Below are 26,134 nucleotides of genomic sequence, written 5' to 3'. Positions count from 1 at the left end.
CTCGGGGGCGCTGTGGGTGAGTGGGGGGTTGCAGAGGGGAGTGGGGGGGAGAGGGAGAGAGAGAGAGCTCCCACCTGTTCCCCGCTGCTACCCCCGCTCCACCACGCCACGCTCCGCCCCACAGCGCCCCCGAGTACTTTTCACCCGAGTAGTGAAGTACTCGAAAATCGCAGTGCTTGATTGCGAAATCGGCCTTACCGAGTACGTTCGCTCATCTCTACTCATAGGGCAATCACATTTTTGTTCTTCTTTAAGGCAATTGACTGTAGGAAGAGGAATCCCCAAGTAGCCTGTCTGAAAAAAAGAGGAGGAATACAAAGCCCCATCCCTTCGGCTATCTGCTAGCTGAAAATGGAAGGGATGAGAAAAAAATAAAGGATTAGAAAAAAAATGGCTGACTGCTTCAAGAATAAGCACCAAATCTGCCCATAGGTTGTGTCGTCTTGTCTTTACTGAAGTGAACGGAGCAGAACTGCAATACAACATATGACCTGTGGACACGTGTGGCATAGGTTTGGGAAAAAAATGTTTTTCTAATCCTGGCAAGCGCTTTAACTGTGCGCCCTGCAAGATTTGTAAAAGACTTATTGATTCAGGACGCATAAATAGTGAGGGCAAGTTTACATTTAGAATTCATTTCTGGGCTTACACTTGCTTTAAAGCCTTGTGGGAATGTTTAGGAGGATGGAAAGAGAGAGTGCTGGCCAAGTCTTGTGATGTGCAGAAAATACAAAATGGTAATAGGTGCTCTTGAATCTCCTACTAAGAGAAACTTAGCAGATAAATAAGATGTTTAAAGGTTGCAGGAAATATGGTGAAAGATCAAAATGTTCCATCCAGTGTGAGAGATCAAAGAGTTAGACCTGATCGTAGACCACGAACAAAAGGGGACCATAAATGAAGAGCTAGCTCTCACGATAAGATCATTCTGATCTCGGGAAATGTTGTTTGTGTCTATTGCCCATGTCAGCTCGGTAATCTTAATATGTACAGAAAGGAGGGAGAAATGCAATATTGTATTCAGTTACAAAATTCACATAAAATCTGCAAAAAAGGAGACATAAGTAACTTACAGCTCCAGTAAGATCTTATCAATATCTGGGCGAAGACATAACTTATTCAGAAACCTCTCAAAAATTTCAAGGGTAAATTCTTCCGGTTTGATGGACTCACTCTAAAAGTAAAAATAAAGTGGTCAATGTTTGGAGAGAAAAAAAAAAGAAATAATAGAAGAAAAAGAAATAAAACCATTAGAATCTCTTAGATGATGTATATACATTTAAAGGTCATGGTCAGCATTGACACAGCTGGAAGAGGAAATGGTTAATGATTATAGTTGTTTTGCACTTGGGGTAAGTTCACATGGCAGCATTTTGCTACGGATTTGAGGTGCAACCTGTGTCAAGTCCACATCCAATTACTTTCCTTAAGAATCCATGCCATACCCAGTTTCCCTGAAAATAAGACCTACCTGGATTTTTGAGGGGGGGCTTGAAATATAAGCCCTACCCTGAACATAGGCCCTAGCTACATTACAATAAAAAAAAAGGAATGCATTACCTAGCAGGCTCGGTCAAAGTCCCTACCGCTGCTCTCCAGAGCTCTGACGCGCTTCCTGCAGTCCTCGTCTGCCCATAGAAGATCACTTCCTGGTTACGCGATTCTTAAATTCTACCTCCAGGAAGCAATGGCTCCGATTGGTTCTCGAGCACTGCTCAGCCAATCAATGCAGCGCTCAATGAACCAATGCAATTTCTGTGATTCGTTCTTTAACCGCTGCTCAGCCAATCAATGCAGGGGTCGATTAAACAATCACAGCCATTGCGTCTTGGAGGCGGGATTCATGAATTGGACCATAAATGCCACGGCTCAGCCAATTCATAAATCCTGCCTCCCTAACACGATGGTCGTGATTGGTTCTTTGACCGTTGTTGGCCAATAAATGCAGCACTCGACTAAACCATCAGAGCCATTGCTTCCTAGAGGCAGGATTTATGAATCCCGGAAAAACAAGTAAGCGATGATCTGTGGGCGGCTGAGGACTGCAAGGAGCTCCGGAGAGCAGCGGGAGGGACCTGGACCAAGCCTGCTAGGTAATTATAATAGGACATTCCCCAAAAATAAAATGTAGCACCTCTTTTGGGGCAAAAATTAATATAAGACAGGGTCTTATTTTGGGGGAAATGCGTTAGTATATATGGCTTGGGTTTTTTCGCACATAGATTTCAAATCTACTCGTGGGGGAAAAAAAAGAAGGGACATATCACTTGTTCATGCGCACTCCTCACTGTATCCATTCAGAAATTGGAAAGGGCTGAATCTGCTTGCAGATCTGGGCTATATATTTCCATAGCCGCAGCACCAATCTGTTCAGTAATGGATATCTGCCATGGTTTCTAGAGGCAGAATCCACACGGAAAAATCTGTGTTGGATTCCACCCTGTGAAAATGCCCATAGGGGAGAACGAAGCATAGAACATGCACAAGTTTTTTGCTTTTTTTTTTAAGCCTGCCCTTTTACTAACCCAACCACTCAACCATTCACACACTGAAAATGCAACTAATCAGAAGGAAATTAACCCCCGTGATCTCTGTAGGACTTCTACGAGGCTGTTTATTCCTCAGTCTGCAAGAGTTTCTGTAGGTCCCTGAAACCGCCAGTGCAATTGTACATTCCTTTTAGCCTTATTTCTCTGTGTAGTCTTCTTCTAAAGGTACTGTACCATCAGGACAACCCCTGTCCATGCGCCCTATTATAGCATAAGGACTTCAACCGTGATGCATCTCCATGAGCCAGACCTGTTCTGTTGGACTCAGGCCATTCACGTATTCATGCGAACTCATGTGGATACAAACCATCCATTCAAAATTTGCCCGAACAAACAACTGAACTAAGAAGCAGAACTCTCATATTAGAATGGTTGCCTGTGTTTGCCAAGGGTCGTAGAAGCCAGATTCCCAAATTAAAGTGGTTGGCAGTAATGAGACTACCCTCTTAAATAATTAGTAGAGACTGATAGAGATGTATTCCTGGTGATATCAGTCTTGCATTAAATGGTCTATGATTAAACATTAGGATAGTAAATTTCAGCTCTGTTCACACTGGCGCAGGTTCTGTCCTGTCTGGGCACAACAAAAATGGACTGTCGGTTTATGAAGGTCAACATCATCCATTAGGCCATGTTACAAAATGGATCAGAACGTATGGATTTTGTAAAAGGAGAAGCTGTGACACTAGAGTAAATTGAGTATTCATCAGCCATCATAAGAGAAAATACAAGTGTAACAATAAACATAAAACAGTATCTACAATTAAAAAAAAAAAAAAATTATTCCAAGAGAAAAAAATCCCAATCCCATCAAAAGTGTAGAATTTGTTCCCATTGTTTTTAATACAGGAACATGCACCATGCAAAAGTTTTTCACTTGTGGTGCCAAGATACAGTCGGAGCAATTCTAAGGGCATTTCCTCCAACAACTGTCTTTATATGTATTCATCCTCATATCCTCACCCTGTTAAAATTCAGCCCACAGGACTCCAGGGCAGTCTCCACTCTCTTCTTATCTGCTGCAAACATCTTCAAGATACTAGGAAAGAACATGCAAGAAATGCTGCGGTGACAAAGTATACGGTGTGTGATCTCAGTTCATGTGCAATGATGAATTACATTAATCGTCTCTGCATAAACTGTAAGCACCTAAACCACGGGTGAGAAAGTGTTTAATTGCCTGCGACGCGCACACAGTCACCTGAGCGGGATTTTCCATAGCGCTGAACTAGAGCTACAGCCGTTGGAAATGGGGTCAGGACTACGGAATATACAGCAGTCACCTTAGTCTGGGCAAAGCAGATGGAGGTAGCATGGGGGGTGGGGGTAGGGGGGAAATGGCCCCCAAATATTTACACATAATTAGTATCACCACATCCATAACAACCCATGCTATAAAATGTTACACTATTTATCCAACAAATTCTGTTGAACTATAAATACAAAATTCCAGGACAGCAGATTTCTATTCATTTCACATCCGCAAAACAGGAAAAAAGTAATCAAACTATTGTATAACTCTCAAAGTGGCACCAATTAAAACTAAAAGCCATCATACAGCTCTGTTGATGGTAAACTAAAAATAATATCCCCCTGGAATGTGGCACCACAAAAAAAAATCTTTGTATAAAGAAAGTGTTAATAATGTGGAAAAAAACAGTATAACATAATAAAACGTAACTCCATTTGATGCCATTATAATCATTCTGACCTGCAGAATAAACTTAACATAATATTTATATCATGTGGAGGCTTTAAAAAATAAACAAATAAATAAATAAAAACCTGTGCTGATATTCCTTTTTTTTTTGTTAACAAAAGTTATTCAATAAATTAAGGCTCCTGCACACTGGCGAGGGCGATATAGGGCTGTGATTCACGTCCCAATATCGCACTCGCAGTCTTTCTAAAAACCCCTGTATGCAAGGCATTTTCTGGGGCTGAAGGAATTCCCCCATAGCTAGGAGAGAGAAGGAGGCGGAGCTACAGGGGATCTCCTAGAGATCTCCTCATATTTGGAAAGATAGGGGGCGGGGCTACAGAGGGGCATGGCCAAAGGGTGGTTCCATTGGGCCCCACCCCCGCTCTTGGTTAAAGAAGAATTACTAAGAGAACCTCTTCTAGCTCCGCCCCCACTCTAGGGGAAGCCCTATAGCCCCCCTCATCTCTCCAAATATGAGGAGATCTCTGGGGGATCACCTGTAGCTCCCCCCTCAATCTCTCCTCACTATGGGAGATTCCTTTTTCTCGCTAGTATGAAGCAGCTCTTATAATAAACCTGAAATTGGTTGCCATACAAACTAGAACTTGTCCAGCAAAACACAAGACACTGGCAAAAAAAAAAAGTTATGACTGCTGGAACAACCCTGCGTACCTGTCTGGATAATTCTTTTCTGTGCTGCGGATGTGCCGGCTGGCGCACATGCGCAGTACAAAAAATGCTGCGCTGTCACTAGGCGGAGGGGCCGCAGATTGGACGGCTTCCATTGACTTCAATGGAAGTCATGCGCGGTAGAATAGGACATGCTGCGATTTTCCCTCTGCAAGCGGAAAATCCCGATTGATTCCCGCTTGTGGACATGGAAAAGTAATTTTCCATAGCATGTCTATGGGCAGTATTTGCTGCGGAATCTGGAGGTGGATGCGTGTTCCGGAGTCCGCAATGCAAATAGGACCGTTGGGCCTAAAGCTAAGAGATGGTGCAGGAGGAATAATGGAGCTAAAGAGAGATATCAGTCTTATTTTAGAACACAAAAAACACAGCAAGATTCCGACCGGGTGCAAAGTGAGCCTGAAAAGATGATAGATTTTTTTAGAAAATACCAAGTTATATCACTCACTTCTTCACTGGAATCCTTGCATCCTGATTAACCTGGAGCTTTAGTTTGGAGTATCTGAAAAATCACACAAGAGGTTGAAATAAACGATATACTATGATACAAAACGCAGAGCAAGTGATAAAGGAAAGCAAATAAACTCTTGCAATGCATTACAGATGTAGCACCATAATCAGAGCTGCGGGGAGGTCAGGGAGCTTACGCCTTTTGCAGGAATGTGTTGCGAGATGAATTTTGTGCTAAAATATTTGTAGCCAATTTAAAAAGTTCATCAGTCCAAATCTAAAAAAAACACAAAAAAGACAATACAAAGAAGACGCTGTTATACGGATAGCAAACAGTGTAGCATAATGCAGCGGCAGGTCCAGTGCCGCCATCCTCAGCCACGTACCTTCGCGGTGTCCTCCTGAACAGCCATAAAATTGAGGAAGTTGATATTAACAAGGTCACTCCCGTACACAACCGTTACGAGTTTATCTTCAGGGCGCTGCTCAGTTCCGGTGAATCCTAATATTTCTCTCATGCGGGAGTCCTGGAACAGAAAAGAAAGAAGGTTACATACAAAATAACGCAAAACTCCAAATCCTTTATAAAACCATATGGGTAAAAAAAAGGAGATTGTCACCGGGAAGCCTTTAAGTAAGAACATCTATTATATGTTTTAATGGGAATGGCCCTACAGCACCCGCTGAACAGTGACCAGACACAAGGGCTTCGAGCATATTTCACATCCATTAATGTTAACAGGCACGTGTTTGTGACCAGAGCACTTGTGTGCCTGCAAGAGTTGTGTCCATCATTACATATTGCTTTTCATCCAATTAGACAAGCTAATTTAAGAATATAGTGCCCTTCAATGATACCCACTAATCTACGGGGTTATTACAAATGATCTTCCCGATGTGAACCTCTGATAACTCACATTTAATGACGCTCGGATACATCAATTTTATATCAACCCAAACAGAAACAAAAATTTACCAGTAAGATTGTTCTTGTTGCCCAAAGCAACCAATCACAGCGCAGCTTTCATTTCTCAAGCTGCTGGGTTAAAATGAAAGCTGCGCTGTGATTGGATGTGCTGGACAACAAGGACAGTCTTACTGTTAGACAGTTTTGTTAAATGAGGTCCAAAATCTTTTATTCTGTCGTAGTTGGCGCTAGACGAGACAAAATGTCTGACAGGAAAGCATTTTGCGTCCTCGATTTTCAAGTCTGGTTTCGAACAAAGTTTGGTGAAGATCCACCCAGCAGGCGCACAATTCATAAGTAGTTCTCCAATTTTAAGGAAAAAGGTTGCATCTGTAAGTAAAAATCATCTGTCCATTAATCAGTAAGCATTTGTGATATTATCCCTACTGATTGTAATTGTTACAGACTCTCAAACCGGACGACAAAGTGAGGAGACGTTCTTTCTGCGAGAGTCTGCAAACTGTAATGGAAAACGATGGTTTCACTGAGTCTTCAGTGTTTAGTGATGAAGCCGCCTTCCACCTTTCCTGGACAGTCACTAAACGTAATGTCAGAATCTGGGGGAGGGGAAACCCACCTGTCTAAGTAGAGTATATAAGCAAGTCCCCCTTAAGACGAATGTGTTTTTGTGCTTTAACCTGTAGGGAAGCGTACAGCCCCTTCTTTTTCCATAAGGAACCAATCCCGGGGATTTCGGACCTGCACGCCACTGATATAGGAAGATAAAGCCAAAAGTACTGGCATTTGGCACAACACTCCAAATGTTTAAGATCAGAGATAGTGCAGTGTGAAACTTCTCCTTTATTAAATGAGGTGCGTGGCCAGCATGGGAGAACGCATTTCGGGGTCACATCCACTGGCATAACTATAGGGGATTAAGGGGATGCGGCTGCACCCAGGCCCAGGAGCCTTAGGGGGCCCGTAAGGCCTATAGGGAGCCCAGTACTATGAATAAAGCATTATAGTTAAGGGCCTTGTTACCGGTTTTGCATTGGGGCCCAGAAGCTTCAGGTTACTCCTCTGCATTAAGGGGTTAAGAAAAGTTGGGGGCCCCAAGATAAACTTTTGCACCCAAGCCCATGAGCCTTTAGCTACGCCCCTGGCCACACCCCTTCATCAGTTCGCTGGTTAAAATATGCAGACAGTTGGAGACCTAAGAATGGCGAGGTCCCAAATGTCAAGGGAATGCTGTCTGGAGCAGGGCAACTGGAGAGTGAAGTGAATGTAAGTGAAGCTTCTGCTCCTGGATGTTCAGGGAAAAGTGGGGACACATGGAGGGACATCAGTGCTTTTGGGTTGGCACAGGGGGACATCAGTGCTATGGAGGGCCACATAGGAGAACATCAGTACTTTGGGGAGGGCACAAGAAGGACACCAGTGCTATGTATGGCCACATAAGGGACAATAGCACTATTGTGAGGATTACTGAGCAGTTCATTAGGGGTAGTGGCAGGGAGGTAAGCAGCATTTTACATGGCCCAATCATCGTTCGGATTCTCGCTGGATCACGAAAATCTGAACATAAATCATTCAGTGTAAATGAGAACCTGTTTGTCGTTCAGTTTCTGCAGCTACAAAAATTAGACGACGATCAGTGAGAGTGAACAGGCCGGCGTTCTTCTATCACTAACAGCTTGTTTACTTTGAATGGAGGTGGGTGCCAACCTCTGACTGCTCCGTCTCCATTCACTGAGCAATCCTCGCTCCCTTGTGTAAGAGCAGGAGGGATTATCACCGTGTAGACTGGTATCTGACTATTATATGCTGACTGCATTACTCAGAGCTAAACCCACCATGTACTACTGCAGAGATGCTGCTTAAAAAAAAAAAAAAAAAAAAAACTATAACGATCGATCAATCTATACATACGGTATATAAAACGGGGGTGAGGGGTGGGGGCAATTGTAACTTTCGTTATGGGACCCCATGATTTCTATGTACGCCCCTAGTGAGACGTCTTTGAAGCAGCTCTTGAGGTACTTTTTCACCTTGTGCAGAACATCAGCTGGTGTAGGGAGACTTACAGGCAATGCTTCCTTGGAAAACAAGCACAAATTAGCTCTTCTTCAAAAACTAAAAAAAAAAAAACTGCCTCTCTAGAGCCACTTACAGCTACCCTGTAAATCAATTCTCAACCCATAAAAGAGCCACAAAACAGGATTTCAGCCAACCAGAGTTTCCTCCAAAAAGGGATAGCCACGGATCCGTAGAGTCGCTTTACAATGACTTTAGTGACAGAATTGTAGTTCTGCTGCTCAACAACAGATGGAGCCGCAGCTCTGCTGATCTTATACTTTCCATAGTCTTATTTGCCTTGACACTTCAAACAAAATAACTAGTTTTCTTCTCCTTATTGCAAAACCTCAGTATTAAGGTGCATTTTATTACCCAACAGATCCGTATACCAGCCCTTACCAGTCATAATGTCAACCATCTGCCTTAAACAGGTCTGAGCCTTGACCTAAGGCTCGTTCATAAGTATATCAGTGGCATTGAACAAATTGTATTAAGCAAGTTATGGAAGTCAATGCAATTGCATTCTGGTTTGCAAGTTGCCATGGCCGCAAAGATTGCAAGAAATCCAAACGCTACCTTTGAGCCACAATGCAACCAAACGGACTTGCATTATATGGTGATGTCGCAGGACTCCACTGCAATCTTTGGTTGTGCAGCATGTGTCGCTGTGAAAGTCGGGGTATAGTCCTAGCTTTAATCTGACATGTAAAGTGAGTTTGGTGAATTTTGGTGCCAAAATGTGCAACATTCAGTTTCAGGTACAACTGAAAAATCACAGCCACAATACAATGCAGATCCATGCAGGCATAATGCACTGCAACTATCTGTGCTACTTGCCCCAATTTCGCTGCTTCCACTCTCCCATAAGGTGTAATGTTACCCATAGACATCAGATAACTGGTGGGTGAAAGGATCAAACAGTTTTATTGTCTATGGGACTTTTTATTCACGTCTGACTCCACTGATCTCATCTCTAAGAGATGTCTGGTATAGCAGTGAAACACATTAACTGGAACACCCCCAGATCAGTGGTATCCGGCCCATTGACACAGTATGGATATTTACAACTTCCACAGCAGACAGACATACTCCTATGTTCATGTATGTGGTGTGCAGCTGGTGTGGGTCTTCTGCTCTTTGTTAAAGGAGGGTCTGGTACGCGGAATTCAGAATTGTAACTCAGCCCGATTCAGTTCAATAACTCTTTGTTCTCGTGGTCGGCTGGGGGCCCTTGCACTAATTCCAGGCCTTTTATAAAAGACTGAGGATCAGGTGAACTACTGCATTTTTGAACGCTCACTCATAATCACTGGTGATCAGACAACAAATTATAAAACGCCTATGTTAAGGCCTATTTAGATACAACGATTATCACTCAAAAGATGTCTTTTCTAGGATAATCGTGTCATTTACAGCGCAAGATGATCACTCAAACGTTGAGCTCCAGGGCCGCTTGTCTTCTGCATCCAGCTGTTGCCCGTTTGGAGCGCCTGGCTGTTATACAGCCGAGCGCTCTGAGTGGGGTATGGAGAACAGAGCTGGACCGCTCTGTTCTTCATACCCAGTTTGTCATCAGGGAGCGGGATACAGCTGAAATAATAGTATCAGCTGTATGCCGCTGTGAAGCCCTGATAAGGCTCCTCGTTGTCTGTCAGCATGCTGAAAGACAATGATGAGTGATGGTTTAATGAAAACTGCACGATGTCAGTGCAGTTAGACGCAACGATTATCGCTCAAAAAAGACAGCTTTTGAGCGAATTTTAAGCAATAATCGTTGCGTCTAAATGGGCCTTAAGCCGTTCGTTGCATCTTGTATGCAAGTGCAAAAACGCTCATTTGTCAGCAGCACATCTTGTAATATAAAGTGCATGAGAAGAAGGGGAAGCGAATGACTGCATTAACAAATCGCTCAGTCAATGCGCAGTGAGAATACAAATTAAACAAGTGCCGACCAACTTGCATGTCGTTGATTAGTGCTGGTTACGGGCAAAGATTCTGCCCTTGCAAAAAGAACCTTGTTCCTTGGTAGCCTTGTAATGCACAAAGCATGTGCCCCATTAGACAAAGGATAAAGGGGGATGTGAGGGGTTTCCTATCTTTAGCTGCAAGGGTTTAATAGCCTGTAATTAACAACTGACCTATGTCTTTCAACAGACATTAAAGCTTCAGCGTCTCGTCAGCAATATTCATATAGATTAGTGCATGCGCTTACCTTTGGAATTTTGGCGTATTTTCCTGTCCGAGTGTCTCTTATTAAGGTGATATCTAGAATATCAACTTCCTGTAAAAAGTATGAGAGAGACAAAAACATTACGATCAGACAACACATCACAGATAACGCTAGTATCATCACACGCTATGTGGGTCATGGCGCCTTTGTACTATGCAGATAATTTGGATGATTAGATAAGTAGAAGTCTCATGTCACCCTTGTGTTCCCGCCACCTAACTTTTTTAAGAAGCGTTTCAAGGAAACAAAGTAGCTGACATACAAAATTTGGATACTGAATGCATAAACATAAGCATTGGCTTGAGGAAGGTCTATTACGACCGAAACGTTGCCGTAATTTTTGTAATGGGGAAATAAATCTTGTATTTTTCTACATTGCTGAATGCTGCCAGTCACTATTTCCTTATTCCTGACTGCATAAACATAAGCAATGACTTCACCATTGTCTGAACCATTTACACAACAAGATAAATCTGCATTTTAGCGGTTCTGCATCTGCTGACATGTCCATATACCTCCCTATATGAGCTCTGCGTGGCGCAGAGTGCTAAGGCAGCAGAAATGCAGTCCTAAGCTCTCGCTCACAACCTGAAGGTTGCAAATTCAATCCTCAAGGTTGACTCAGATTATAATTGTTCCATGTAAAAGGGCCTTTATACAGGGATTGTGAATGACAGAACGATTTCTTGTGTGAAGGAGCCAACGATGTATCTGCCTGTCTAAACAACCTGCCCGAGGGCACTTTGACATTGTTCACTCCTTCAAATGATATATCCTTCAAAAATGTGTTCAAACAAGCAAAAGTGAGTGATAATCGTTCATTCTAAATGCATCCTATGTCTGAGCAATAAATCATTCGGTTTTCGTTAGTTGTTCATTTTATGTAGGCATAAAAGTCATCTTTGGCTCGTTCGCTTTAACTCGTGCTCGTTCAGTCGTTCTCATTCACTTTTACTGCGAATGTGAATGACTGAACAACTTCTTGTTTGAACGAGCCAATGATGTATCTGCTGTATAAACGGGCTGCACGAGCGAATGAGCAAACGCTGTTTGTCAGCTTGTTTAAACGGCAAATTATTTGGTGTAAACTGACCTTTAGTGAATGGGAAGGACTGTCCGAGCGCTATTTAAACTGAATGATAAGTGAATGAGCCAACATGATTTTTTGTGCTTGCATAAAATGAACGACGAACAAAAAGTGAACGATTTATCATTCATCGGTCGGTCGCATTTATAACAACAGTTATTATTCGCTTTCACTCATTTAACGATTTTTTTCAAAAATTATTGTTCCGTGTTAAAGGGCCTTAAAGGGGTTGTCCTGCGGCAGCAAGTGGGGTTATACTCTTCTGTATGGCCATATTAATGCACTTTGTAATGTACATCGTGCATTAAATATGAGCCATACAGAAGTTATTCACTTACCTGCTCCGTTGCTGGCGTCCCCGTCTCCATGGCTCCGTCTAATTTCGCTGGCTTCTTGCTTTTTTAGACGCGCTTGCGCTGTGTGGTCTTCTGCCTGGTGAATGGGGCCGCTCGTGCCGGAGAGCTGGTCACCGCGTCGTCATCGTAGCTCCGCCCCGTCACGTGTGCCGATTCCAGCCAATCAGGAGGCTGGAATCGGCAATGGACCGCACAGAGCCCATGGTGCACCATGGGAGAAGACCCGCGGTGCGCCATGGGAGAAAACCGCAGTGCATCCCTGGGAAAGGACCGGCGGCCATCTTAGGCAGAACATTTTTAAAACTTCATATTTCGTCGGATCGGTGAGTAGCAAGCGGTTTAAAAACCGCTTTAAATTGCTATTTTACGCCAGGGGGGTGACAGGGGGAATGGGGGAATGTAAAATTTTGATGTTTGCCGCGAGACAACCCCTTTAAGTTCATAAAGGAAGTTGGTTAAAATTAAAAAACTAATGCTCCTTTTCTATGGGCCGACAGTCTTTCAAACGACTGCATTAGTGCGGACGTCATTGCTAAGGTAGTTGGCGCTCGTGCAGAGTGTTTACATAGAAAGACTTTGCCACCGGCTCGCTACTCGCTCAGCGCTTCACCTCCTATGGGAAGCGCTGCACAGGGAGCCTTTACGCAGGACGAGAAGCCAGCGAGCCAACGAGGTTTTTTAAGCTGACTGAAAGTATTTTTTAAGCAATAATCGTTACATGTAAATGGGCCTTATAGACATATGGTAGCGGCCAGCAAAACAACTATGGCGCCACTTATCTTGAGGGAGACAAAGGGCAAACAGTTGGTTGTTCCCATAAATATATCTGGTTTCACCAATGAAAACCTCATGGCTATGGCCAGCTAAGACTGGGTTCCCATATATCCAATCCGGCTGTTTTTCCCCTCTAGTGTTGTAGTGAAACACTGGAGGGAAACTGATGCCAGAACTGATCCTACAGCCCTCAATAAGTTAATTCAGGACATCTGGAGCACTACTTTTGTGACAGACAGGAAGAAGTGAACCAAGATGACATGAGTTGGGTCAGAGTCCATTGTAAACCCACCGGATGGCCGCAACTGATAAATGGTAATCCAGCCTTAAAGGGACTGTCCGGTTTAGAAAACCCATTTTCATACGCTCTATTAGGTATTGCTGAGTTAACGAAAGGTTTCTCCCATTCATCTATTAGCCAAAGCAGAAAGCAGTTATAAAAAGTCTCTTAACTTGTGGTCTCTACATATGTCTTGTTCCTTGATTACAGTCGACACAGAAAGTAATGGTCACAAAGTATAATGAATGCAGGTTCAAAAATGTATAAAACTGCCCCCAAAAATGTGTCTATATCTATGTGGCCTCTGGATGCACACAAGCTGACCGGGAACACACTCCCATCTTCCTTAAAAAGTCTTACAAGTTGGTATCTTTCTGTTTGTCTACAAACTCTCGGAGTTTGGTTAAGGAAACCGCGTTTATCTCAGCGGAGAGCGGGGGAATAGAGACGGAATATAAAAATGTAAACACTTCGAGCATCTTCCCCCTCCTTCTCCTAACTTCCGCAGAGTCCATCGAGAAAATAATGCATGCAGGCGGGGAGGGAAGGCAGCAGGAGGGAGAGAGAAATTAGGAAAAACATGGTCCGGGCAGGGAACAAAAATGGGATTAAACAGGAAGAGGTATATAGTACATGGAGTAAGAGAGAGTAAAGGTAAGGAGAGAGCGAGATGGCGTGGGAAAATGGATGAGAAGGAGCGCATTCATCCGGCGTCCAGATGTGGAGGGGTGGGGGCTCCACTGGACATATCCAGATGTGTCGGAGGCACACACAGCTCTGGGGAAATTGTACAGATGAACAATTTGAGGGTCTGCAGATGAACACAGAACAGGAAGAGAGAGAGCGTAATGCTTCCAGGATGGAAGGGATGTTACAGAAATATTCATTTATACCTGGAGGTCCACACTCCGAGACCCCCACTCTCTACAAAGCTGGTTAAAGCACAGCTTCAAATTCTGCTGGTTTTCCTGCCCGTACCCGAGAGCAGACAACAACCAGCAAAAGAGAATGCAAGAACATTGTAGCAAACTGCGATACTTTCATCAAGATGTGGGCATAAAGTTGCCAAAGAGTAGCATCGGGAGAGAGGCAAGAGAAGGGCAGCAGCGTGAGATGGAGTATGTATGGGAGAAGAAGAATTAAACGGGATATATGAGACAAGGTTTTTATTAGAATCACGTTTTTATTTCCATTTAGAAGGTACAACGTAATGCAATGCCAAATCCATGGTATAAAGGAAAACAATGGCATCCTGGAGACTTACAATGGAGCTGATTGGGTTCTGTCAGACTGATAGGAAGACTATCAATGTATACGGTTGAGATGGGAACAAAATCTTCAAAAACATGGCTGCTTTATCCCGTGAACAGCGCCACTCTTACCCATCTGTCATTACAGCTGGGCCCTATTCAAGCCAATGAAGCACCCTAAAAACTAATGTAGTAACGCTTCTGGAAGAAAGCAGAAATGTTTTTCTACTAATAAAGGGGCTTTCCAGGTTTTAAAACACACAAAAAAAAACTGGGTAGTTTTGAAAAAAGTAAAAAAGAAGAGAGAACTTTCCAGTACTCACCCATTAAGGTGGGGTCCTGATGGGGCGGGTTTGCAATGGAATTCCCGTGCGGACCCTACATATGGAAATTCTGCGGCATTCATAGTAGCAGCAAAATGAATGAGATTTTGGAAATCTCGTCCACAAGCTCCAGAGACAATCCACACAAAGCCCATGCGGAAATAGACACGCAGTGCGGAATTCAATATCGCAGCATGTCAATTTAATCGCCATTTCTGCTGCGGAATTCACCTCTTCTCAATGAGCGGGTAATTCCGCACAGGAATAGGCAAGTGACGGATATCTCGCTGCACGGGCAGGTATCCAGGACGCTCCGCTCTATGTACTCTTCTGTATGGTCGTTGCACATGAAAGCAACACTAGAGATTTTCTATTCCTTACGAAAAAAAAAAAAAGAGAGAGAACAGCACTTCTGCAGGATCAAGGAGTAAGAAAAAGGAATTGTGCTGTGTAGGCTAGACTGCCATCTGACAAGCTGGCACAGGGACAACTAACAGCTGTGCAGTGTGAGGCCCCAACAAACAACCCCCCACACCCCTGCTCCCCGGACCCCTGCAGTAGGGAGACTGCAATGCACAACAGGATCTTCTGGAGTGGAGTTAGGGGTATTTTTTGCAAACAAATAATACATCTAATTAAAATGAATTTTAAGTATGAAGCTGGAAAACAAAGCACACAGCTCATTGATAAAACCCATAAAACGACAGCAGGTCCGATACATCAGAGAGTGTCAAGAGCAACACGGCGAAGAGAAAGCGATGGATAGAAAAAGGCAATGCAAGAGAAGCCTGGCGAGATACGGGAGGATAGGATGTGGGTGTACCTGTTACCAGGAGATAACAGCATGTTGGAACAGTTACAAAATAAGAGACGGGCGCGGAGGATCTTCATACAATTCGTTACCCACATCTGCTTATAGAACCAGATATGGTATGAGGACCTTCATGTCATCTAAAGACTGCAAACATCACACTCACCATATTAGGACAAGTCCAGTAGAGATAAAATCCCATGCTGTCCACACGCAGGGTCACCAAGGATTTACCGCCCGTGTCCTAAAAAAATAGAAAAAAAGCGGATGCATGATACAACACAATCAGTAATAATATTAGAGGTCATCATTAGCTAGATGTCATTATATGGAAAGCAAACTAAGAGCACTTGTTTAAAGGGGTTTTGTCTAAAAAAAACTAAAAAACAACAACAAAAAAAAGCAGTACTTACCCATTCCTCCCCAGGCCATTTTGTTACTGAATCTTCTCCTCATTGATCTTCTCCTGGCTCCTCCAGTCCCCCGAGTCACGTCACCTCCAGGCGTCCGGAACCTCCTCTTCTTGTTATGATGAGTCCATTCTCCGCATTCTCCTTCCTGCAGGTCAGTGTATGTTATGTCACTAGTGATGTAACGTTCACTGCCTAGGAAGGAATGCTGATCTATTGCAGACACTATGCATGCGCACTGTCTTGCTGTGAGAGTTTATATACTATTGTCATGGGACAGTGTGCATGCACAGTCTCTGCAATAGCTCAGCACTCCCTGCTAGGCTATGAATGCTGCGTCACTAGTGACATAACATACACTGACCTGCAGGAAAGAGACTGCCGAAGAATTGGCCGGCTTGTGGTGACGAGACCTGGGGGACTGCAGGAGCCAGGAGAAGATCGGCGAGGAGAAGATGCGGTAAGCAGACTGACGGGGAGGAATAGGTAAGTCTAGAATTTTTGTTTTCTAATGACAGAACCCCTTTAATGAAAGGGGCAAAAACTTATAGGGAGCAAGAACGCTAGAAACGTGCTGGATGTATTCTACAAAACCTCAGGAACCAGAAAGGAGCGGCGGCTCTCTGTGATGATGATCTGCACATACACAAGAACATGGAGCACTTCCTTCTATAAACACTGATGAGAGCTCTTACTAACGAGAGGAAAAAAATACTACAGAAAGGAATACAATTCATCCAGTCTCTATAAACTTTGGGTTAAAAGTATATTCCCCTGCCATAATCTTGTTTACACTACTGCACAGCAATTCGCATGCACTCAGCATTTACTACATTTAGCCTTCTACCTTTATAGACCTTTCCAAGTACTTTGTATACTGTCTGTCCAATCAGACACCCATCAAGTCCCATGGAAGGAAGTCTGTCATTAAGACTTTACCCCATAAATCTCTCCTAATCATAAGTGGGCGATAGGAAGACAAGTATAAGCATACCTCTCTCTCTTTACAGGGCTGCCATGACCTCATAATTGGTGGTTTTCTGTTGCGTGAGCTGTATGGAAATCAGTGGAAACTGTCTGTAGGGCGGTCCGCTCGCCCAAATTGGTTCAGGCTCTCTTCCCTTGTACCTCCCAAACCCTAACCCTTGCCTAATGATTGGCATCTCCAAGTTTTTTTCAATTTTGCACATGCTCCACACAACTGGGATGAGGGGCATGCTCAACGACTTGCCATCTTGTAGACATGTGCTTAGTCCTGCTTGTGTGGAGGGTAAGAAAATGACCATTTGGGGGCACAGTAATGTTTTAAAGAGATAGAGAAGTTTATACTTGTCTTCATATCGCCCACTTATGGTTTGAATTACTTTATAAGCAAAGTCTTGATGGCAGACTTCCTTTATTCCCTTGAGGAGCAGGCGTGCACAACACTTGGAAACTGAAGCATCTAGCTCATCTAATGGATTAAAAAAAAATTAGATAAAACCAATAAACCTTTTTCAAAAATCATTTCAAATATAAGTTTCAAAGATAACCATGATGCAAAAATGCAGTTATATTTAAAGGGGTTGTCCGGTTGCCGGGGAAATGTTCAGAAATCAAACAACCCCTTTAAATGCTGCAGTCAGAGTTGAGAGAGGCACCTGAATGGCTGTAATCAGGGTTATCTTCGATCATAGTTATTGCAGCTGAGTGTCAGCTGTCAAAGACAATTAACACTGTTTTAATAACTTCATTATTGGGCTTTAAACCTGCATCTTTTTAAGGCAGTGGCTTGGCTGAGGCCTGACAGCCAGGCTCCTGCTCTAACAGCCAGTTTGACCCCTTACGTGCCACAATCAATAGGAGCAGCCTGTAAGCAGATAACCAAGGTCCCACTGTCAACCATCGGCATCCCGCAGTGTTATGGCATGGTACTGATGGGTTCCCATGACAAAGGCCTCCATGCCTGCCATGTCACCCAGCCCATTAGGCTTCACCTCCTGCAGGGTCTAATGATGTCATAGGCTTAGTAGAATGCACTACATAAGTAATTCAGTGTACTTTGCTAGCGTTCGAACTAGCATCTTCAAGTCTCCTCGATGGACTAAAAAAATAGTGTGAAAAAAGATTTATAGAAAAGCACACAGTGTTTCCTCACAAAAACCCTTTTTAAATTGATAAATTACCGAAAAAATCTTTGAAGAAGTAACACATAATCAGTATAATGGCCCAGACTATGAAAATATACTGTTATTTATTCTGCATTGTCAACGCCAGAAGAACACAAAGTGATGAATTATTTTTCTTTTATTCTCCATTCAAAAAACACAATAGAAAGCAGTCCAGGAGTCACGGGTACCACAACGGTCCGGGTCTTAGAATGTGGCCACAAAGAGTCAATTGTTTTTCTTTAAAAACATGTTTTTATTGTGCAAAATTAGAAAACAAATAACATTTCTATAAACTTGTCCTGATCCAGACAAGAAAATTATCATGACAAATGCCATAAAAACAATTGCGGAATTTCTAAAAAAAAAAAAAAAAAAAAAAAAAAAAATTGTAAAAAAGGTATACAATACATCATATGTACCTCATACCGGTGCCATTAAAAAAATACGACTTGTCCCACAAAAAGACAAGCCCTCATATGACTGTATCAGCGAAAATCTCTTGGTCCTTACAGCAAAAAAAAAAATATATATATGCTTGTCACTAAGAGGTTAAAGAAGCTGTTGAATGGGAAAATGTCTGCTGCCCATAGCAACCAGTCACAGCTCAGCTTTTGTTTCTTGTTCTGATCTGCGTTGTGATAGGTTGCTATGGGCAACAACAAGAGCGTTTTTTGTTTTCGACGGTTTTTATAAATCTCAGCGTATCAGATGCCCTTGCCCTCACCCTGCCAGCACATGGGTAGCACACGCGTACAGCCGGGTATATGTAGATATTACATCACCACCAATAGTCCCAGTAATGATCTGTGGGATTGCTCCATCTGGCAGTGTTCTGCACTGCGGCATTACTAATGACACATGTAGCGTCGGTGATGCTGCCCTTTGGCCGTGGCAGGCGAGGACTGATAAGGGATATTACCTGGCAGAGCGCCGCACAGATTGCTGGTGCGAGAGACGGAGGAAGAGAAGGATGTTCACACCATGTTGTCAGTGCTGGGAAGCCTCCAGCACCAATGTATGAAGTGAAGGGAGGGAGCGCCAGATGTCTGGCGGAAACATCAAAAGACAGAAGAGCAAGCTAAAGCTGGCCATTACTAGAGGAATATGTACAATCGCCAACCAATATGGCAGCATTACATCTGCCTGTCTGAGCAGGTATAGATCCTTCGGTACAGCCACCAGATCCCCGTTGTACCCGTCACTTCTAGTAGGACGCCTGTAAATGTACATCGTGTTGTAATTGGTAGCACATCTCTAAATACTGAATGTTGCCTATAGTATATGCTGAACATGGCCCCTCCGCCATCCAAGGACTATTGTAGGAGTCTGAATATTGGCAAAGACTCAAAGAAGGAAGCGTCAGATCTGGTGGTTTTGTCAACCACTTATTTTTCGAAGTTGATTGGTCACTGAAATAACTCCTAATTTCTCTCCTACTTCCATTAGATATACGGCACGTTGCACCATTTCGATGAAAGTCGTTAATTTATCTCAAATTTTTTGACCAATTTGTCAATACAGAATTTTGCTACTTAAATAAGCGAACAAGTGACGTCACCGCCAGCTCGTCCGCTCGTGCAGCCTGCGTATACGGGCAGATACATTGTTGGCTCAAATGAGAATGGTTCCGTCTTGCTGTATTAGCCCAGCAATGTTAATTGCGGATGGGCTGTCGGTCGGACGGCATCCATTGACTTCAATGGAGGCTGTCCATGCGTAATCTGAAGCCAAATAGAACATGCTGCATTTTTTCCCCCGCTCGCAGAATACGCAATTTGTATCCGTTAGTATGAGCGACAAAGAGAATCTGCGTTTTTTCCAATGACTGCGTTTTGCGTTCAGTCGTTGACTAATGTTTGGATTGAACGATTATTCACCTTCACTCAATTGAACGATTTCTTTGAATAGAAGAACGTATCGGCGCATCTGTATTTTGTGAGCACGCAGGGCAGGTTTATTTGTGTGCAGCAGACAAACACGCCCCGATTTAAATTGCTGTTTAGCCTAATGAGTTCCAGATGTGTTTTTTTCACGGAATTGCGCATCTGTGTGCACGCACCTTTGTGCTCCTCCCATAGGCATCTACGAGAACCTTTGGTGCGCACAAAATAGAGCAGGGCCTATTATTTGGATGCGCGAGAAACATGCACACAAAAACGGAAAAAGTGTACAAAGCCGTTGATATTGATGTGTTCTATTCTCTGCATATTGCATACGCAAATTTTGCGCACACAAATACGCCCTTATTCTGAAATGCCCTCTGAAACTGTAAATGAACCTGTTCATCACGATTCACAAACAAACAATAACATTGTTCATCCGGGCACTTCTGTGGCACATTAAGGCCCAAAGCACATGGGCGGATTTTTGCTGCGGAATTCACGATGGGCGTCTGGCCGCGGATTCCGCAGCAATGTCCGTCCATAGCATGCTTCCATAGCTTAGGCCGGGCTCACACGGGCGGATTCCAATTGCGGAATTCGCAATCTGAGTCCGAGCAAAGTATCTGCAGCAAAATGCGTCCGTTGAAAAGCATGCAAATTCTCTTTTTCGCTCACACTTTCGGATACAAATTGCGCATTCTGGTCGCGGAGAAAGAATCACAGCATGCTCTATTTTCGTGCACTGCAATAGAAGTCGTCCGACCCGCGGCGATTCCGAAATGTCACATTCGCAGCACAAAGTAAGAAATATCTGGAGGGGTATGCAAGGCATAGGGCACTGACTGGCACCGGGTCAGATTCTGCTGCAGCCATGCAGTCGGCCTGAGTCAAACACCTGTTTGATGATCACATCTCAACGTCAAGCGCAGAGCCCACTTCAACAACTTTCTGCTGCAGACAATCTGCCAAAGCAAATCAGGCCTATGTGCCATCAGCCTAAGGTGTTCATAGGGCTCAGAAGTCCGCAGCTATTCTGCCACAGATCTGCATGCGGAATTAGCCCATACATAGGTAAAATCCGTATTTCCACGCACATCGCCATGAAGAAGTGAAACGTTACTTCTTCACATGGAAATGTGACTGAATGCCCCAGGTAGACTTTGCTCATTGACAGGGATAAATCCACGTGCCGATCCGCTGCAAAAGCCGTAGAGTAGCCGTGCATTTCTGCCATGGTTTTACAAGCCAAGTCCACGTGGAATAGTTTGCGGCAGACTCTGCCATGTGATCACAGCCTACGGGTGAGTGTGTAGATTTACCATAAGGTCTGGGTAGATACTGGATACTGCACATTGGCAGGGCTGTGAACCAAAATTAAAAATGTTATGCACCATTAAGAAACTGGGTCATCTCATCATCCTTCCGGCACAAGGAAGATCTAGTGGCAGCAATCCAGCATTCCACAATAGAACACGGAATGTCAGAAGCAGAGGAGCCATTTAGGAAATGTCTCTGAGTAAAAGATATCAGGTGGCATTTATGTGTTAAAGGGGCTATCCCACAAAATGCATTTATCACCGATCCACAGGATAGGACAGATGTATGATCATTGGGGTCTGACAAGTGGGATCCCAAGAAATCACAAGAACTGCGCATGCCATGCCCCCTTTTAGTGAATGAAGGAGTGGTCTACATTCAGGATCATCACGTCCTTCATGGTCTATGGAGATAGCAGAGCACAGTGTTCAGTTATCACCATCAGCTGCATAGAATGGAAAGGAACATATGCGCCTTCACATTATTGGGGGGGGGGGCACGGTTTTCCTAATATGTAGACCCCTTAGTGAATAGAGCAGCAGTGCGCATGCATGACCACACTCCATTCACCTTTATGGGGCTGACTGAGATAGTGGAGCTCTGCACTTTGTTATCTACGCATGCGCGCCACCGCTGTGCTCACCAAGGTGCGTAGTTCTGATGATCCCCAAGAGCCTAAGAGCCATACATTTATCACCCATCATGTGGATAGGTGATACATGTTTTTGGTGGGATAACCCCTTTAAAGGGGTTTGCTAAAGATGCAATATTAATGGCCTTAGGATAGGCCATCAATATAAGATTGGTGGGAGTCCAAATCCCAGCACCACCGCCCTCATCTGATGAAGCGGACTTGCATGTTCAACTGTTGTCCAAGCACAGCTTTGTATACCTGGTAGCGGCCATGCCTGGAATTGTAGCTCAGTCCTGTCCAATTGACCACCCCTGCGTACTTCTCCAGATTCTACATAATCTGTACTGCAGATGTGCCGGCCGATGCACATGCGCAGTACAGATTATGCCCCGATGTCACTAGACTATAATGCAGATTCCGCGACCTTTCTGCAATGGTGATTGCGGAAGGGCCGCAGATCGGGTGGCTTCCATTGACTTCAATGAAAGCCATCTGCATGGAATCCGCGCTGGAATAGAACATGCTGCGATTTTCCCTCCATGAGCGAAAAATCGCTATTGATTTCTGCTTGTGGACAGGAAAAAGCGATTTCCAATAACATGTTTATGGGCAGTATCTGCTGCGGAATACCGAGATGGACGCCCGATAGGATTCCGCAATGCAAATCCGCCCGTGTGCATTCGGACTTTGGTGTTATTTTAGGGCTTTCTTTCTAATAGTCATAAACTCTTACAAGTCGTTTATATATCATACTAGCAGAATTACCCCGCACGGGTCTATTTCAGGTAACGGTTTTTGACTGTGTGTGCTATTGATATGAAGCCAACACACTAAGGGCTCACTCAAATGACCATATGCATAAAATGATGCAGGACCTCTGCATCACTTTACAAGTGTGTGATCCGGCAGAGTATGGCAGCGAGCTCAATGCGCAGGACCACGTATCTCACGCACGCTGACATGCAGTGGGATTTGGTCTTTTTATTCCCCACTCCGTTTCATAGCGGGGTCATGTATGAATCACCACCCATACACAATGTATTACGTATGGACAATGTTGCATACGCTGCCCATAGAAAATAATAGGGCTCACTTTGCGTGGTACACGCATGTAGAGCATGCTGCGATCTTTTTCGCACGCAAACTTACACACAGTATTTACACGCTAAAGTAAACAGACCTTCACTGATCCCTTCACATTCATTGACTCCATTCACCGCGTGTCATGCTGCTATGCATTGTGGATGTAATACACGCCGAAATCACGGTCGGGTAAATGAACCCTACCATACAGTCTTGTTCACAGTGAGTAAAGAAGAATGTCTGGGTTAGGTGCAGAAATCTGACGCCGTGCTAGTGGCATCCTGAAGAAATTTTAATTAAAGGGGTGGTCTCGCGAAACCAAGTGGGGTTATACACTTCCGTATGGCCATATTAATGCACTTTGTAATGTACATTGTGCATTAAATATGAGCCATACAGAAGTTATTCCACTTACCTGCTCCGTTGCTAGCGTCCTCGTCTCCATGGTTCCGTCTAAATTCGCTGGCAGCTTGCTTTTTTAGACGCGCTTGCGCAGTCCGGTCTTCTCCATTCAGCACGAGCCGCTTCAGTGTGCTCCCCGCTACAGCTCTTCTGCGCATGCGCAGACGAGCTGTCACTGCTCGGGAGCGCGCTGAAGCGGCCATTCTGCACCATCCTCTGTTAGAGGAAGGTGCAGAAACTGGAGCTGCCCAGCGGAGAAGACCAGCCCAGCCCAGCAGCCCCGAGAAGCCTCCCAGGTAAGTGATGGGTCGGGGGGGGGCTGCCGCTGCGCCGGGGGGGGGCTGCCGCTGCGCCGGGGGGGGGCTGCCGCTGCGCCGGGGGGGGCTGTCGCTAGGCCGGGGGGGGCTAGCGCTAGGCCGGGGGGGCTGTCGCTAGGCCGGGGGAGCTAGCGCTAGGCCGGGGGGGCTGTCGCTGCGATGGGGGGGGGGCTGTCGCTAGGCCGGGGGGGCTGTCGCTAGGCCGGGGGGGCTGTCGCTAGGCCGGGGGGGCTGTCGCTAGGCCGGGGGAGCTAGCGCTAGGCCGGGGGAGCTAGCGCTAGGCCGGGGGGGCTGTCGCTGCGATGGGGGGGGGGCTGTCGCTAGGCCGGGGGAGCTAGCGCTAGGCCGGGGGAGCTAGCGCTAGGCCGGGGGGGCTGTCGCTGCGATGGGGGGGGCTGTCGCTAGGCCGGGGGAACTAGCGCTGGGGAGCCGGGGGCTAGCGCCGGTTACCTGCTGTCTGGTCGGCGGCTGCGGGGCGTCTGGTCGGCGGCTGCGATGCGTCCGGTTGCCATGGAGACACAGCTGGCGGCGTCTCGGGAGCGCGCACGTCGGGCTGCAGCGAGCGACTGGGAAAGAGCCGGCGGCCATCTTGAGGAAACTTTTATAACTTGCTGAAACGCTGGAACGGTAAGTACGAACCAGCTAGAAATGTCATTTACAGGGGGGCTTAGTAATGTGTGTTTAATGGGGGGGACTGGGCAAAAAAAAAAATTAACTGCTTCCTCGAGACATCTCCTTTAATATTTGCTTTTGTACTCAGAGAGCTGAGCTATATTCTCCTCAGTATATACACATATATGTGAGGTATAGTCACCTCAATGTAAATACATATATGCATGAGGTGTATATTTAGATGTGTTGGTTTACTGCAGTACCTGGAGCCCCTGTGCCACTCATGGTCAGGAAGAGGACATCAGGGTCTGAGCAGTTACAGAGCATCCAGCACAGCTCCTATCAGACTGGTTTATTAAGGCTCATTTACACACAAAGACAATCTTTCAAATGATTGAAAGATTGACAGTTCTAGTGATCATTTCATAAAGTGCTAATGGACACTAATTCACTATCAGGTTTATTTGCATGTAAATGAGCCTCCAGGAGCTGCTTACAGAACACAACAGGTGGTCTGAGCTCTGCAATCAGCTCCTCTGTTTCCTTTGTGGTCTGTTATCTACTCTCTGGCTGAACAATGGATTTTAAGCTCACCTTAAAATCATCATTCAGCTGAAGAGTGAAGGATGGTGGCATTTACACACAACGATTATCGCTCATATGCCATCGTTTGAACGAATTCTTAGTGATAATCGTTGCGTGTAAATGGGTCTTTACTACAGTACAGGTCATAACCATATGATTGGTCATAACCAATCAGAGGCAGTATGCAAATCTTGACATACAGCAGAAGTCCCAGCCAATCAAAGAGAAGCGAAGAACCCATGTAGCTGTTGGTGTGTGACTGCAGTCGTGCCTCAGAGCTCAGAGGTTTCAGCATTGAATTTTTTGCGAATATGTTGAGAATGGTAAAGCCTAAGAGCGCCTGATCAACCTATGTGGCAAATTTGCAGATTGGTCTAGTTGTTTGGCTGTGCAGAAAGAATTTTATTTTTTAATATATGAGCAGTGAAGACAGATTAAAAAAAGGTTATCCGGTGAATAAAATTTTTTCAAATGAGCCAACGGTAATAAAATAACAGAATACATAATCACCCACCCCCTCCCCCATCATTGCTTTTTCGCCGAAGCCGTTCCCCTCTACTTTTCACTTCCAGGTGCAGGGAGCTGTTGATGATGTCCCCAATAAATGGGCTACGTGACCATTGTAGCCAATCACTGACTCCCTTCAGCCAGTGGATTGTTGCGGTGCTCATGTCACCTAGTGTCATGTCATCATCACTATCCTCCAGAAAGTGAAGCTGAGCCGAAACCAGGTGATGGCGAAACAGCAGTGACAGGAAGCGGGGTAGGGTAAATATGGATTCCGTCATTTTACTACCGCAGGCTCAGTAAGGTTTTGAAAAAAATGTATTTCCCCAGATAACCCCTTTAGGCCGCATCCACATGGGCAACTTTGTCGCAATGCAATAGTGCTACAAATCGCATGTATGTGAAGCCCATGCTTTCCTATGGGTTTTTCCACAAGAGCGATATTTTGTAGCCTGCGAGACTACAAAATAGCAGCATGCTCTACACAGCTGCGGTTTTTTTGTAGCCCATGTTTCCCTAGGGAGTTTTCCTTTCTGTTGCATCGCAGGAAAACGCGGTTTTCGTGCGGTGCGAAGCAAATTTTATAGTAGGAAATCCTACTGTTAAAGCCCTGAACTAAGCCCTAGCTGCAGAAAAAAAAAAGTGTCACCTAAGAGTTGCCGTCATCTCCGGAAGGTGCCTCCTCTTCACCTCCGGCACTTGTCTTTAGTCGTATGCTAGCCCCTCCTGGATTGGAGGATCAAAATCTC

General features: G+C 44.7%; 1 protein-coding gene across 1 annotated transcript in view; it reads right to left on the bottom strand.

Annotated features, from left to right (window-relative positions):
- The window catches only part of PLCB3 (phospholipase C beta 3), a 113,287-nt gene that overhangs the window by 34,384 nt on the left and 52,769 nt on the right, over positions 1-26,134 (bottom strand). The window contains exons 2-8 of the mRNA XM_066582824.1: positions 15,652-15,729; positions 10,587-10,655; positions 5,778-5,918; positions 5,589-5,668; positions 5,390-5,443; positions 3,513-3,588; positions 1,074-1,174 (exon numbers count right to left, since the gene is read on the bottom strand). Of these exons, the coding sequence (XP_066438921.1) occupies positions 1,074-1,174; positions 3,513-3,588; positions 5,390-5,443; positions 5,589-5,668; positions 5,778-5,918; positions 10,587-10,655; positions 15,652-15,729 (599 nt within the window). The remainder of the gene's footprint in view (positions 1-1,073; positions 1,175-3,512; positions 3,589-5,389; positions 5,444-5,588; positions 5,669-5,777; positions 5,919-10,586; positions 10,656-15,651; positions 15,730-26,134) is intronic.

The sequence above is a fragment of the Eleutherodactylus coqui genome, chromosome 11 (assembly GCF_035609145.1).
Source record: "Eleutherodactylus coqui strain aEleCoq1 chromosome 11, aEleCoq1.hap1, whole genome shotgun sequence".
In the NCBI taxonomy this organism is placed as follows: Eukaryota; Metazoa; Chordata; class Amphibia; order Anura; family Eleutherodactylidae; genus Eleutherodactylus; species Eleutherodactylus coqui.
Note: the sequence above shows the minus strand (reverse complement) of the source record. Positions and strands in the feature narration are given on the sequence as shown.